At 43.6% G+C, this 16,032-nt stretch overlaps 1 protein-coding gene across 1 annotated transcript; it reads left to right on the forward strand.

The window, feature by feature from the left end:
* Positions 1-13,103: 13,103 nt before the first annotated feature.
* On the forward strand, positions 13,104-15,496 carry LOC119357444 (zinc finger MYM-type protein 1-like). Its single transcript, XM_037624396.1, has 4 exons — positions 13,104-13,111; positions 13,511-13,961; positions 14,045-14,143; positions 14,210-15,496. The coding sequence occupies exons 1-4, from the start codon at positions 13,104-13,106 to the stop codon at positions 15,494-15,496; spliced, it is 1,845 nt and encodes a 614-aa protein (XP_037480293.1).
* The last annotated feature ends 536 nt before the right edge of the window (positions 15,497-16,032 follow it).

Consider the following 16,032-nt stretch of genomic DNA (forward strand, 5'->3'; position numbering starts at 1 on the left):
GGGCGACGGCGGGCGGCGTCGAGGGCGAGGGCGACGGCGGGCGGCGTCGAGGGCGAGGGCGACGGCGGCAGGCCTTCGGCGCGGCAGAAAAGACGAGAAATGGAGGCGACGGTTCGGGCCCTTGTATTTATAGCCCCCCCCTTTAGTCGCGGTTGGGGAGGCGACCCGCGACTAAAGGGTAACCTTTAGTCGCGGTTGGCCAGACCAACCGCGACTAAAGGGGTTTTTGGCGGGTTTTTGCGTTCCCGCGCGCAACGACCTTTAGTCGCGGTTGGGCAGGCCAACCGCGACTAAAGGTATTTTTCGAAATACTTTTTCTTTTTCAAAATCTTAAAAATACAAATAATATATCAAAAAATTCAGAAAAATAAAACTAATTCAATTCAATATGTTAAAAACACAAATATTATATCAAAAAATTCAGAAAAATAAAACTAATTTAATTCAAAATCTTAAAAATACAAATAATATATCAAAAAATTAAGAAAAATAAAACTAATTCAATTCAATATGTTAAAAATACAAATAATATATCAAAAAATTCAGAAAAATAGAACTAATTCAATTCAATATGTTAAAAACACAAATATTATATCAAAAAATTCAGAAAAATAAAACTAATTCAATTCAAAATTCTAAAAATACAAATAATATATCAAAAAATAAAGAAAAATAAAACTAATTCAATTCAAAATAATATACCAGAGGCCGGCCGTCGGCTATGGTGGTACCGCCGGACTCTGTAGAGCGTCATGGACTACATCACGGCCGGCGATATCCCCCGCCTGCGCTACCCTCAGTTCGAGCCACGAGCGCCGCCCGACGACAGCGACGACAGCAGCGACGACGACGGCGGTAACTTAGAAGGCGACGACTTCCAGTACAACGGCGGCGGCTATGAAGACTACGAGTATGCATATTATACGCCTAGGCAGGAGTATGACTAAATCACTCCAAATTTCATGTATCATCAGTGGTATCTTGAATCATTCGAAAATGGACACCAAACACATCACGGGTAATATAATTCACATGATCCATTCAACAAAGTTTGGTACAATAAATTATTACACATCATTTCCTCCCTTGTGTCCCTGCTTGCTTACGATTGTGCCGTATCCATGGAGCATCCTCATCATTTAACTTAATGCTTGGGTCGGTGTTCACTTTGAAGGGCGAAATTTCAGCAAACATATTATAATCTTCTGACATGTCTGTCTTGTCCTCCACTCCCACGATGTTTCTTTTCCCTGAAAGAACAATGTGGCGCTTTGGATCATCGCATGATGTACTGATCGTTTTCTTATCTTTCCGTTTCCTCGGTTTGCTACTCATGTCCTTCACATAGAAAACCTGAGCGACATCTTTCGCTAGGACGAATGGTTCGTCAAGGTAACCAAGATTGTTGAAATCCACCATTGTCATTCCGTATTGCTGGTCCACCTTTACCCCACCTCCTGTTAGCTTGAACCATTTGCACCGGAACAAAGGGACCTTAAAGGAGGGTCCATAGTCAAGTTCCCATATCTCCTCTATGTAACCATAATATGTGACCATTTGCCCATTCTCGGTTGCTGCATCAAAGCGGACACCACTATTTTGGTTGGTGCTCTTTTTATCTTAGGCGATCGTGTAAAATGTATTTCCATTTATCTCGTACCCTTGGAAAGTCGTTATAGTCGAAGATGGTGTCTTGGCCAACATGTACAACTGATCTACAACATCATTGTCATTCATTAAATGTTTTCTCAACCAACTACCGAAAGTCTCCATGTGGGCCTTCCTAATCCAGGATTCAGGCTTCCCCGGGTTGTCCGAGCGTAAAATATTCTTGTGTTTCTCAAAGTACGGAGCCACCAAGCTGGAATTGGTCAGTACAGTGTGGTGTGCTTCAGTCAGAGAATGGCCGTCCATACATATCGTTGATTTCCTTCCGATCGTGCCTTTTCCACTTAGTCTACCCTCGTGCCGCGATCGAGGAAGACCAATCGGCTTAAGGTCAGGAACAAAGTCAACACAAAACTCAATTACCTCCTCATTTCCATAGCCCTTGGCGATGCTTCCTTCTGGCCTAGCACGGTTACGAACATATTTCTTTAATACTCCCATGAACCTCTCGAAGGGGAACATATTGTGTAGAAATACAGGACCGAGAATGAAAATCTCTTCGACTAGGTGAACCAAGAGGTGCGTCATAATATTGAAGAAGGATGGCGGGAACACCAACTCGAAACTGACAAGACATTGGATCACATCGTTCTGTAACCGTGGTAGATCTTCTGGATTGATTACCTTCTGAGAGATTGCATTGAGGAATGCACATAGCTTCACAATGGCTACTCGAACATTTTCCAGCAGGAGCCCCCTCAAAGCAATCGGAAGCAATTGCGTCATAATCACGTGGCAGTCGTGAGACTTCAGATTTTGGAACTTTTTCTCCGCCATGTTTATTATTCCCTTTATATTGGACGAGAATCCAGACGGGACCTTCATACTGCTCAGGCATTCAAAAAAGATGACCTTCTCTTCTTTGGTCAGAGCGTAGCTGGCACGACCTTGAAACCATTCCGGATGCCGGTCATCAGGGTCTTTCAAACGTTGCTAGTCCTGCCGTGCTTCCTTTGTATCATTTGTCTTCCCATACACGCCCAAGAAGCTTAGGAGGTTCACGCAAATATTCTTCGTAACGTGCATCACGTCGATTGCAGAGCGGACTTCTAGGACTTTCCAATATTCTAGCTCCCAGAATATAGATTTCTTCTTCCACATGGCTGCGTGCCCGTCAGCTCCCTTCGGAACTGATTGTCCGCCAGGACCCTTTCCAAAGATGACTTTCAAATCCTTGACCATATCAAATACCTCAGCACCAGTGCGTTCCGCAGGCTTCGGCCGGTGATCTGCCTTGTCGTTGTAATGCTTGCCTTTCTTTCTTACTGGATGAATTTTCGGAAGAAATCGATGATGCCCAAGGTACACGTTCTTCTTACAATTTGGCAAATGTACACTTTCAGTCTCATGTAAGCAGTGCGTGCATGCATTGTATCCCTTATTTGACAGTCCCGAAAGGTTACTAAGAGCAGGCCAATCGTTGATGGTTACGAAAAGCAACGCTCGTAGGTTAAATTCCTCTTTTTTGTGCTCATCCCACACACGGACACCAGGTCTGCCCCACAGCTGTAAAAGTTCATCAACTAATGGCCTTAGGTACACATCAATGTCGTTGCCGTGTTGCTTCGGACCTTGGATGAGCACTGGCATCATAATGAACTTCCGCTTCATGCACAACCAAGGAGGAAGGTTGTAGATGCATAGAGTCACGGGCCAGGTGCTATGGCTGGAGCTCTGCTCGCCAAAAGGATTCATGCCATCTGTACTTAGACCAAATCTTATGTTCCTTGCGTCAGCTGCAAAATCTTTGAACTCTCTGTCGATCTTTCTCCATTGCGCTCCATCTGCGGTGTGTCTCAACTCCCCGTCCGACTTACGGTCCTCTTTGTGCCATCGCAACAACTTGGCATGCTCTTTGTTCCTGAACAGACGTTTCAACCGTGATATTATAGGAGCATACCACATCACCTTGGCCGGAACCCTCTTCCTGGGTTTCTCGCCCTCAACATCGTCACCAGGGTCATCGCCTCTGATCTTATAACGCAATGCAGTGCATACCGGGCATTCATTCAAATTCTCGTATTCACCGCGGTAGAGGATGCAGTCGTTGATGCATGCATGTATCTTCAGAACCTCTAAACCTAGAGGGCAGACAACCTTCTTTGCTTCGTACGTACTGGCGGGCAACTCGTTATTCTTTGGAAACATATTCTTCAACATTTTCAGCAAGTTTTCAAATGCCGAGTCAGCTACACCTGCCTGTGCCTTCCATTTCAGCAAATCCAGTGTGCAGCCCAGCTTTTTCAGACCATCATCGCATCCGGGGTACAACGACTTTCTGTGATCCTCTAACATGCGATCCAAATTCTCCCTCTCCTTTTCAGTTTCGCAGCGTCTCCGTGCATCAACAATGGTCCGACCAAGATCATCAACGGTCTCATCACGTGCCTCTTCTTCACCTTCACCTTCCCCTTCACCTTCCCCTTCACCTTCAGCATCCTCCATGAAAGTATCACCGAAATGAGCAAGATAGCTTTCATCGATGAAATCATCCCCTTCTTGATCTTCTTCCATTATAACCCCTCTTTCTCCATGCTTGGTCCAACAACTATAGCTTGGCATGAAACCGTGCCGAAGCAGCTGCAGGTGAACTTCTCTTGAGGAAGAGTAACCCTTCTGATTCTTACATTCAACACATGGACAGATAACAAAACCCTTCTGCTTGTTCGCATTAGCCACTACGAGGAAATCTTTCAAACCCGTAGTGAACTCGCGGGAGAGTCGGTTACCGTACATCCATTGCCGATTCATCTGCATTATTATAATATAAAATATATAATTAACCATCATGCATTTGTTAAACTAACTAGCTATAAACAATAGAAATTAAACAATGAACAACACACATGCATATTTTATCAATGACACACATGCATGAAAGGTTCAAGTTGCTAACCGCGATCGAGGAGGAAAAAATAAATGAGGAACCTCAAGTGTGGCTCCAACACTTCATATCATGTTTGTTTCACCCTCTTGGGGCATTTCATCAAACACTTTGTGTGCATAAGAGGAACCAAAAGCAAACCTACACCCCCTTGTGAAGCTTGTGAAGAGAAGTGGCACCAAATGGCTAAGTGAGCGTGCTGAACTGGTATATATAGGGGAGGAGCTTTAGTCGTGGTTGGCCTGGCCAACCGCGACTAAAGGCCTTTGGGCACCTTTAGTCGCGGTTGGCCTGGCCAACCGCGACTAAAGCCCATCACGTGCACCAGCTGGCCACCGAGCGCCCTGGGCCCAGGCCTTTGGTCGCGGTTCGTCTGCCGAACCGCGACTAAAGACTTCATTAGTCGCGGTTCCTACAGTTTCGCGACTAATGGGGCTGGACGGAAGCCTCTTTTTCTACCAGTGCTTCGGCCATTGCATTCCAATGGGGGACACCAACTAAACGATGAAGATTGTACTCTGCTTGATGCCACAAATTGGGCAGTAGTTCCCTCCAAGTTCTTCTTCTTCTTCATATTGTGCGAAACTACGAGCGAGTCCATAATCAATCTCCATGAGAACAAAAGGACTTTTGGGGAGCGGCTCCATAATCAATCACCATATTCATGAGCACCTTCCTTTAGTATTAATATCTATGTACTGGATGAAATTTATCAGTTTGTTAAATGAATATTAATTATTTATATGATTGATTATACCCCACAACATACACCCTACTATAGGAATCGTGTCGTCCGATGGTACACCACCAGGAACCTCATGCGATAAGCACTACCACACACATTCCAACCTAATGAATTGTGTGTTATGCTTACAAAACACATGCTTGATCGCAACAAATTGTGCGCTATAGTTTCCAAGGTCGCAGTTGCCTCCGCACATCCAAGGATGTAATCTATCTTCTACAACGGCGCATCATGCAACACGGTCGCTGCCGTGCAGACCCGACCTCATTTGTCATTTGCAGTACATCACGATCGATTACCTCAGAGGAGATCAACCAATCTATCGCACATGGCTCAACATAACTAACTTTGTGGGATAAGAATTTGTTTGCATTTTTAAGGATAAAATAACCAATAATCTCAATGTTGATGGTCGACCATTGCTGCCCAAATGCTTGAAATTTCTATTCTATTCTTGGGTATGGCCTGAACATACATCAAGTAGACAAATGGTTTTCAACCCAGTTTTGTGCACTTTCTCATGTATTTGTATTTCGGATTTGTTTTATATCCAATCAATTCCTAGAAATGCACTAAATTATTTCAAAATATCAAACAAACCCTGAAATATGCCAGACTTTAACACCAAACATGTAATGGTGCTTGTTGACTGTAGGATTTTTTGTAAGGTTAATCCATGGAGTAACCGGCGCTTGGACTTTATACCTCGCATATTCCCTTTTGAAACAAAGATTCCACTTGAATCCCCCACCCTGATTTTTCCAGCGAGGGCCCCCACGTCCCAATAGTATAAGGCCAACATCAGCCTGTAACTATAATCCGTAAGTTTTATCCCGTAACTGTAGCAAAGGTCTCTAAAAAAACATTGCAGTGCCAGTTTCCTAGAAATGTGCATGGACTCTTTGTTAGAAACTTTCAGCATGCTTGCGATGTCCACTCAATCATAACGTGCATATGGCAATAACCTCAACGTCACATGCATTGATGCGAGGCGTTGGAAATGGCTACGTCTGTAGTAGTTGTGATGTTCCTAGATGTTTCTCCAAATCCGCTGAGCTCGAAGCACCTGAATCTGCCTGAGCTTGGACTGGAAGTAAAAGCATGACGAAGCTTCCCTACGCTGATCGAGCTCAGGGATTTCCAGCCGTGACACGTTGGACGTTTCCGTCTGTTTTGAAGAGGGGTAACGTGTTTCCCTATTTGTTCAGGTAACCCATCATCTATCTTCTTCTAATTTCCTCTGTCTGGTTAGGTAGTAGAGATATGCTAGAAAAACTGGCTATGATTCTGCAACGACTTTACCAGAATGACGTGTGGGCTGACCTGACCATACATATAGGCAGAAATTGCTAAACGAGACAAGCTGTTGCCATTTGTAGGGCTAGGAGGAGGAGGAGGAGGAGGAGGGCGTGGTGCCTATCTTCGAGTCAAATTTATTTAGCTAAAACAAATTGAGTATATACAATCTATCCTGAAGCATTTTTACCTGCCCATCAGTAGGCTTGAAAAGCATAGCTTGTCCTTTGAAAGGAAAGAAGAGAGCAGAAACTACTAGGAAATACTAATGCCTAACCGATGTCTGTCTGTCTACCGCGTAGAGCACGCGGGTGGTCAACCCCATATCGTGGATTTGGTCTTCCTGTGGTTGAGTTGGTTAGGTGGACAGTGGTATCCCCAGCCCACCAGGGTTCAAATCCTGATGCTCGCATTATTCCTGAATTTATTTCAGGATTTCCGGTGATGCGCTTTCAGTGGGAGGAGACGTTCCGTCGACGACGAGGCGCCTACAGTGACTTCGTAAATCTCAAGATGATATGCCGGCTCAGTCTCTCGAAGGTACTCATAGGGGTAGGGTGTGCGTGTGTGTTCATAGGAGTGAGTGTATGCGCGTGTACATGAGCGCTTGTGTCTGTACTAATGCTTAAAAAAAAGCAGCTCCGTAATCGACGAGTAGACGTGCACCTGATGGCCGCGGCACCGACCCACCCAGCCCGGACGGAGCTCGCCGCTGGTGGTCACATGGCCATGCTACGGCTGACGTCCTTCAGGACAGGCTGATAGATGGTGCGTGCGGGCCGGGTGGGTGCTCCCTGATTATTCCAGGCCATGAGGCCGCCAAGCGAACTCCTGGAAGTTTCCGGGAAGTTCCAGGACTCTAGGGCACAGACCTCGTTGAAATACGAGGATGCATGCTCCTGGTTGGCGTTAGTCTCTCTAGATAGATTTGCTTTCGGAGACGTGTGTGCTGTTCCACACGGCAGCGTCACAGACGCATACCCATCACCGACGTGCCTTCCATCCGCTTTCGCCCTGCCCCTTTTTTGCCTACTTAAGCCGGGGAAGCAATCACACCCAAGTTAAAACTATCCCAATCGATCGAGCTCTCGTCTTCCACCACCGTAGCATCTCTACAGCGAACTACCTCATAGCACACACACACATCCATCTCATTTCCCGGCCGTTTTCTAGAAGTACGTTGCTGTATTTCATGGCACCGCCGACGCCACCTATTCTTGTTCTGATTGTTGATTCGGATGGAGGGATCAGGATTATCTGTATCCAAGACGAGGCCACGCAGTAGCAGCTGGTGCGCATATCTACTTTGCTATCTTTTATATCCAAGAGGAGCTCACGTTGCATGGTACGTGTGCAGATCGATGCCAGTAACCGATCGTTTTTTTTTTCGTTTTCAGTTGCCATTGTTATGCTTTTGATCCACGGGATATGCTTCCTGTAAGATGTATAGTTCGCTTGCTTCAGTGGTCATGAGCAAATGTGGAGGCTCAGTTTTGCGGAGTGGACTTAGTTAGCATCACCTCAATTAGAAGTTCTCTTTGATATGCTTGTTAGTTATTTCTACTAATTCATGTGGGTGCTTCACATTAGGGGAAATGCTCAAAGAATATTGTAAGATAGTTTTCTTCTCTTTTGTAAGTGTGCTTACTGCTCAGTTTCATGTCCCTTTATGGAATCTCGGTAATTCATGTTTGTTTTCTCTAAAGGTATGGAAACTTTCTACATGGCGCTGCTACACGATTGGTACACATCATACGTGGCAGCGTCGCGGAGGGAGACGGGAGATTCTGTCCACCAAAATTCCGAGCCGCCGTTGCTACCGCAACCATCGCTGACAGGGCGAGCACACATCTCATTGGTGACTGCATAACCTGTCCTCCTATTGCGCTGATCTGAGGCCGAGGAGAGTTGTCTTGATGGTGTGTATCTTGGATTGTTGAACTAGCTGCAAGAAATTGACTTGTAAAATATGAACGGGTTTTTTTTTCTGTATTCTGTTTGTGACATATATATGAACTGCTTGTGAAGCCATATGTACTTTAAAAGTTTTATATATATGCCAAGAATGGCACTATGACAAGTATAGCTTACACATCGGTTTGAGTTTTCTTTCTCCAATACCTAGTTCTTTTTTTTTTGGCAAAAATGCTAATGGTCATATGTTAATGCCTTTACCGGTGGAGCTCAACTTCCATTTTCACGACCACAAGAACCAAATGGTGTCTCGGAGCGCACGTATAGTCTCGGTCATGCAGGTGTTGAAGTTCAATTTCTGTAACATCCCAACTTAAAAAAAACCTTGTCATTTCTTGAATAAAAGTATAAAACCCTCACGGTAGCAACACATCTCAGAAAGGCTTGTGATGGTATAATATGCAAAATAAATAAAAAACGAGGGAGTACGTACGTAGCCCCATGTTGGGTAGAAACTTCCAAGCTACTTCTGATTTCCACATTAATACTCCCTCCGACCGACCTGAATATTTGTTGCGGAAATTGATAGGAATGGATGTACCTAGAACTAAAAATACGTATAGATACATCTATTTCTGCGACAAGTAATTTAGGACAGAGGAAATACAAAGTACAACAACATTCATAAATCTGTATTTTTTAGGTATGAACAACAATTTCGTGCAGATATATATACAAACAGCTTGATTAATTAAGATGAAGTAGACTGGTTACACCCTAAGCGTTGGTTTACTTGTCCATTTTCTCACAAGGTCACAAGACTACCGCGTGTGCCCGACCGCTGATGCTGCACGCCGCGGAGAACACGCGTCGGCATGTTGATCTCCCCACTCACGGCTCGCTGCTCCTTCCTGGAAGCAGCGGTCTCTCAGATCATGGCGATGTACGTACGTATGGAACGCTGGTGCTGCTGCTTGGCCTGTGGCACGATATATACGGGCACCGCTGACGGCTGACCCAGCACGAAACTTAGGCGTCAAGCATCCCACGCAAGATCCACCGGCACGATCGACCATCACCTACGAATGCATGGGCAGGGGGTAGTACCATCGTACGTCACGGAATGGAAAATGGAGATCTCGGATACGGGCTCCACGTCCACACGGCGTCACCTTATATACACGCGGCATCAGAGACCATGAGCATCACAGGCCGACGAGAGAGCGAGGAGATATATCAGATAACTCATCGTCTCCTTGAGCTGGCTGCTATATATGCGTTCGAGCGTCCACATCCACACGGCAGCAGCAGGAGAATATCCCCATCGGAAACGTGCCCGGCGCGCCTCGTGCCGCCGTACGTCAGCCCCACCGCCGGCCACCCCATTAGTCGTCGCGACTACAAATAGGCCAACCACGTCTCCTCCCGTTCATTCTCGTGAACCTCTGAATTCTGATACTCCTCCCCGACCTCCCCCCACGACCTCATCAACCGCGCAGCGACGATCGACCTCCATACATACGACGATCTCCGCCGTGCCGGTGCCGTGCATGCAACGGTATTTCTCTTAAGTGTCCTTCCTTGTTCCGACTTGTTCTTGTGTTCATGCGTGCTTTGCTCTGGTGTTGTATAGACGCGCTCTATATGGCGCCGCAAACGACGGGTCCTATCTATGACCCGGCGCCTATTGATCAAGTCTGGATTATTGTTGACAAGGATGGAGGGATCTATATTGGCAGTGATGACACCGAATAGCCGGTGATACTTTGATCTCTCGTCTTAATTCCTTTGCTATTATGTTTTCATGTGCATACGCGTATCGCTACAAGTAATCAATTATTCCATCTGTGTTTCCGTTGCTACGTTTTTATCCACTGGAATATATAAGTTTCATATATACATATTTGCAGTTATCCTATACAAGTTACAGTCAACTTGCTTGCTTAATTCCCCGGAAAAAGAAAACTTGCTTGCTTAATTATGAAGTTGACTATTAGCGCGAGTTGATTAGCCCGTGTGTGTCTAGTTGTCTCTAACATGCTTGTTAGTTTATTATCCTGTCGGCTAGTTGTTCAACAGACGGGGACTACAGTTCAGATTACAGAAATATTGAGTGAGTATTTCCTTTTCTTCTCTTTATATTAGGTGTGCTTTGCGCTCAATTTGGTCTCGTATCTTCTATGTCCTTTCAGTAATTCGAATATGTTTCCTCTGAAGATATGGAAACTTTCAACACAGCGCTGCTACGCATACGACATACCAACCTCCCTCTTCTGCACCCTCATCCTTTGTTGCCGATGCGGTCGCATCTTGCCGACCGGACCTGCGCACGGATTTGCGGTCCTCTGCAACCCTAACGAGCGTCCCAATCTTCATCCTTTTCGGTCGACGTCATTGCTGCCATGGCCATGCTGTCATCGTCTTGCTCACCCCTTCAACCGCGCATCTCATCAATGACTGTATCACCTATTCACCTGTCCTCCTGCCGTAGCTGCTGATTTGAGGCCGAGGAGAGTTGTGGTGATTGTGTGTACATATCTTGGATTATTGAACTAGTGGCAAGAAATTGACTTGTAAGTTGTAACACATGTACTTGCTGTTTCTGTACTCTATTTGCAACGTATGAACTGCTGGCGATGCCATATGTACTCTGAAGTGTGTGTGTATGTATGTAAATAATATGACATCATGGCATATCTACCACATTTCGTTCCAGTTGTCCTCTCTATTCAGAGATACTAGTAGTTGAATATGAGATTCCTTCTTTTCATATATAATACCTCAAACAAAAAGAAGAGATTTCTAAACATCTTCAGAACACATAGTTTTTGTGTGTGAATATATTTCAGAATACATAGTTGATATTGAACAAGAGAATATAGTACTTTGCAATAAACGATGAAGACAAATTGTTCACACAACATTTTCAAATTAAGCAACCTTGATCGAGGAACGAAGGTTCCTGGTAAGCTCCCTAGAGCTAGAGAAACGAAGCTTAACCACCAAGATTCACGGAAGGAGAGGATAACTCTTTCTCCGGTTTGGCTTCGAGGATTGTGCTCCACATCGTCCACACGGTCGGCATCATGGGAAACCATTAGAGCGTCTGTCACAGGAAACCGCACCATAATACGTCATGGAACGAAAGAAGATAACTACTCCCTCCGTTCCTAAATATAAGTCTTTGAAGACATTTCACTATGGACCACATATGGAGTAAAATAAATGAACTACACTCTAAAATGCATCTATATACATCTGTATATGGCCCCATAGTGAAATCTCTACAAAGACTTATATTTAGGAACGGAGGGAGTACTTTTAGAGCTGGTTGTATGAGGATGCCCGTATATGCGTTCTCCTCAAGCAGTTGAATACGAGGAGAGGATAACCTACTTCTCTCGTGGAAGCAGTCTCCCACAGTTGAGTATGTGACTGGTTGCCTATGAGGATTCCTTTTTATTCACTTTTAAGGATATCTTTTTTTTCTATATTCAGTACGAAAACGATGTGCATGACTGTGAGCATAAAAATAAGGGAACTATGTGCATATGTCTAGTACGATAGTAGCCTTGGATTTCTGATGTGTTTGCTTTTTAATCTTGGAGCTAATCAAGAAGCAAACTTATACTAGTACTCCATATAACTAATCATATGCCACTAGATGCCCCAAGATTAGTTTTAGATTTGGCCTTATATATATTTCCTGTCACCGGTGGTGACGTTCACTAATATTAGCAGCCGTTTTGTCATTTGCCGGGATATCGGACCCTCCTGTTCTTGAGGCTCTTGCTTCCTGGGATGCACTTGCACTGGCGCAGGATCTCTTACTAACCAATATCATCATCTCTTCGGATTGGCAGTTGGTAGTGAGACAGATTACTCAAGGTATAGGGTGTAATATGCAGCAATCATAAAGGAAATACAAACCATTTCGGTGGAGTTTGAAGCATGCCAAATCATTTATGAAAATAGAAACAGAAACGTTCAACCGGATAGTTCAGCTAAATTCTCTTTATCTTTTGATTTAGGCAGACATGTATGGCTTTTGCAGACACGCAGCGGCGGAGCCAGTGTATAGGCATTGGGTTCAACTGAACCCAATGGATCTTGCCTCGGACGTGGTCTATATAGGTGTTTGACTGATGTGAACCCAATAAAATATTCTGGCTGACCCCAGCACACCTCACGTACGTGGAAGGAAAAGGCCCAAAACCAAAAGCCCACGTAATCGTTTTACCTGAATCGTGAGTGCGTCAGTCACGTAATCCTTTTTACGAGAAAAGCGTAGGCAGACGCACGCGGCCTCGTCGAAGCCTGTTTTTTTTCATCGTTCGTCTAATCGTTTCTCTAATTCCCATCTCGCCTGTTCTTGTCGCTCGACGCCTCTGCCGCCGCCGCACCCCCACGGCAAGTAAACGGCTGCAGAGACATCGGCAATACTGAAACCCAAGATTTGAGGTAATTAGATGATACAGCCGCATCTCCTCTCCTTTTTTTGTATGTTTTATCTACCCTAAAACACCAGTACGCAGTGACTGCTTTACCCTAGTTTTTTTATTCGTTTTTCTCCATGAACTTTGATTGATCTAGGCTATGGAGCGGTATTTTTTGAAGAAAACTCGGTCACCAGATCGAGATGATGATACAGGCACATCAAGGTCACCCACTAGACGTAGGCTATGTGCATCAGATGTCACTGCAGCTAGTCTTCCGAAGCCTACTATTCATACAGAAATTAATTTAGATTAGTTGCCATATGATCCGGCTGATCGGAAGAGAATTTCAGACTACACAAAAAATCCGAAAAAGCAAGATGAGATTAGGCGCAGATATTTAATGAGAGGACCTTACAGGCCACCATCTAATTTTGATTACCCGCAGAGGGAGATTGGTGATACTCAACGGAGATTTAATCCAGATTGGTTTAACGACTACGATCGTTGGCTTGAGTATAGTGACACAGTGCATAAGGCTTTTTGTTTGTGTTGCTACCTTTTCAGAGATTACAATGAGGGACAAGCTGGAAGTGATGCATTTGCAATTAACGGTTGGAACGGTTGGAACAAGAAAAGCAGACTCGATACTCATGAGGGTAAGGGTAATGTTAATAGCTTTCACAATGTAGCAGTAAAAAGATGTGACGCTTTGATGAATCAAGATCAGTCAATTCATGTTGCTTTTGATAAGCAAACTGATCTTACAAAAAAGCAAAATCGAATTCGGCTTGATGCTTCCATTGATTCGGTGAGATACTTGTTGCATCAAGGCTTAGCTTTCCGGGGCCATGATGAATCAGAGGAGTCAAAAAATAAGGGAAATTTCCGAGAGTTGGTACATACTTTGGCAAACCAGAATGAAGCTATACGGAATGTAGTTCTTGAGAATGCTCCAAGAAACTGTAAGTGGGTATGTGGAGATATTCAAAAGGAAATTGCAAATTATTTTGCAAAGGTAACATCAAATTTAATCGCCTCTATTTATGTTTTATTGCAAATAACAAATGTTCTCTAATAAGTTAATTATCTTTTGTGCAGATAACTTTAAATTCTATTATTGATGAAATTGGGGGCGATGTATTTAGTTTGTTGATTGATGAAGCCGCTGATGTGTCTGACAAAGAGCAAATGGCAGTTGTTTTGAGATATCTTAGCAAGCGTGGATTTATCATTGAACGGTTAGTTGGAATTGAACATGTGAAGGAAACATCAGCAACTTGTCTCAAGGCTACTCTTCAAAAATTATTCACTGAGATTGGACTAAGCATAAAGCAGGTTAGAGGCCAATGCTATGATGGGGCTAGTAATATGCGCGGTGAGTTTAATGGCTTGAAAGCAAAGATTATGCAAGAGAATAAGTCAGCGTATTATGTGCATTGTTTTGCTCACCAGCTCCAATTGGTTATTGTGGCAGTATCAAAGAAGCATGATGATATTGCAGATTTTTTTTACATGATCTCAGTTTTATTCAATGTGGTTGGAGCTTCTTGCAAAAGAAAGGATATGATTAGAGAGAAACATCGAGAGGAGGTAATAAAAGCCATAGGTAGTGGGCAGATTAGCACTGGCACAGGGCTAAATCAAGAACAAACTCTTCAAAGAGCTGGGGACACACGTTGGGGCTCACACTACCGGACTCTTTCAAGTCTAGTGAAATTGTTCCCATCAGTTATGTCTGTTCTGAAATATGTTGAGAAAGAAGGCAAAAGTGAAAAGAAATGTCAAGCACGTGGTCTTGTAGCATATTTTGAGACCTTTGATTTTGTTTTTTATTTGCACATGATGTTGCATATATTGGGAAATGCAAATACTTTGTCACAGTCTTTACAAAGGAAGGATCAAGACATCCTGAATGCCATCTCATGTGTGAAGTCAACAAGGAATGAGCTGCAAGAACTAAGGGATAATGGATGGGACTCACTTCTTGAGAAGGCACATTCATTCTGTGAAGAGCATCACATTGAGAATGTAAACATGCAGGAGCAATATGTTAATCGGCACAAACCACGGCACAAAACCAATAAGACAAACCTTCAACATTACCAAATTGAGTGTCTTAATTCTGTCATTGATTGGCAGCTTCAAGAGTTTGATGACCGCTTCAATGAGGTAAATTCTGCATTGCTTGGACACATGGCTTCTTTCAACCCCAAAGACTCCTTTGCTGCTTTTAACTTGGACAGCTTAGTGAAGCTAGCTGAGTTTTATCCGGATGACTTTGATTCAAGAAAATTGGATGATCTTGGTCCTGAACTTCGCACTTACATTGACAATGTGCGAGCAGATGAAAGGTTCGCCAATTTGGATGGAATTGCTGATCTTGCTAAACTAATGGTGGAAACAAATAAGCATATTACGTTTCCTTTGGTTTATCATCTTTTAAAGCTAGTACTGATATTGCCAGTTGCCACTGCATCAGTGGAGAGATGCTTTTCAGCTATGAATGTTGTAAAAAAAAGTTACGCTACAAAATGGGTGATCAATTCATGAGTGATTGTCTAATATGCTATGTGGAGAAAGATATATTTTCTACCATTACCAATGATGCAGTGTTTAATATTTTTAAGGCAGTGAAAGATCGAAAGGGGACACTCTAAAATGTGAGTGCATTTACAATATTATTTCTCTTGTTACTACTTATTCTAAACTTGTCAAACTAACTTGTCGTTTTTTCTGTGTTCAAGGAAGATGAGAAGCTACACGTGGAGCTGATGCTACTCTATTTATAATATGTAAACAAGTGATTTTATAATTTTATTGAACGGGTATGTCTTGCACTCTTCAGTTTTTAATGCAACATAATGTGTGATATATGATACCATATTTCTATTCATTATGTTTTTTTTTGGGTGCTATAATTTTGTTGTAAGATAATTTAAAATTATACTTTACACTTCACATACTAGTAGTAAGTTCTCACAACCAGTCATGGAGTGAACCCAATGACCAAATTTCCTGGCTCCGCCCCTGCAGACACGCGATATTGTCATTATCCTTTGGGACATCGTTAATTAATAAAGCAAATC

The sequence above is a fragment of the Triticum dicoccoides genome, chromosome 2A (assembly GCF_002162155.2).
Source record: "Triticum dicoccoides isolate Atlit2015 ecotype Zavitan chromosome 2A, WEW_v2.0, whole genome shotgun sequence".
NCBI classification, from domain to species: domain Eukaryota; kingdom Viridiplantae; phylum Streptophyta; class Magnoliopsida; order Poales; family Poaceae; genus Triticum; species Triticum dicoccoides.

Excerpts from the sequence above, each read along its gene's own strand:
- LOC119357444 (XM_037624396.1), top strand. Across the intron at positions 13,962-14,044 it reads TTGCAAATTATTTTGCAAAG|ATAACTTTAAATTCTATTAT; the intron begins GTAACATCAAAT and ends TCTTTTGTGCAG. Across the intron at positions 14,144-14,209 it reads ACAAAGAGCAAATGGCAGTT|GAAACATCAGCAACTTGTCT; the intron begins GTTTTGAGATAT and ends GAACATGTGAAG.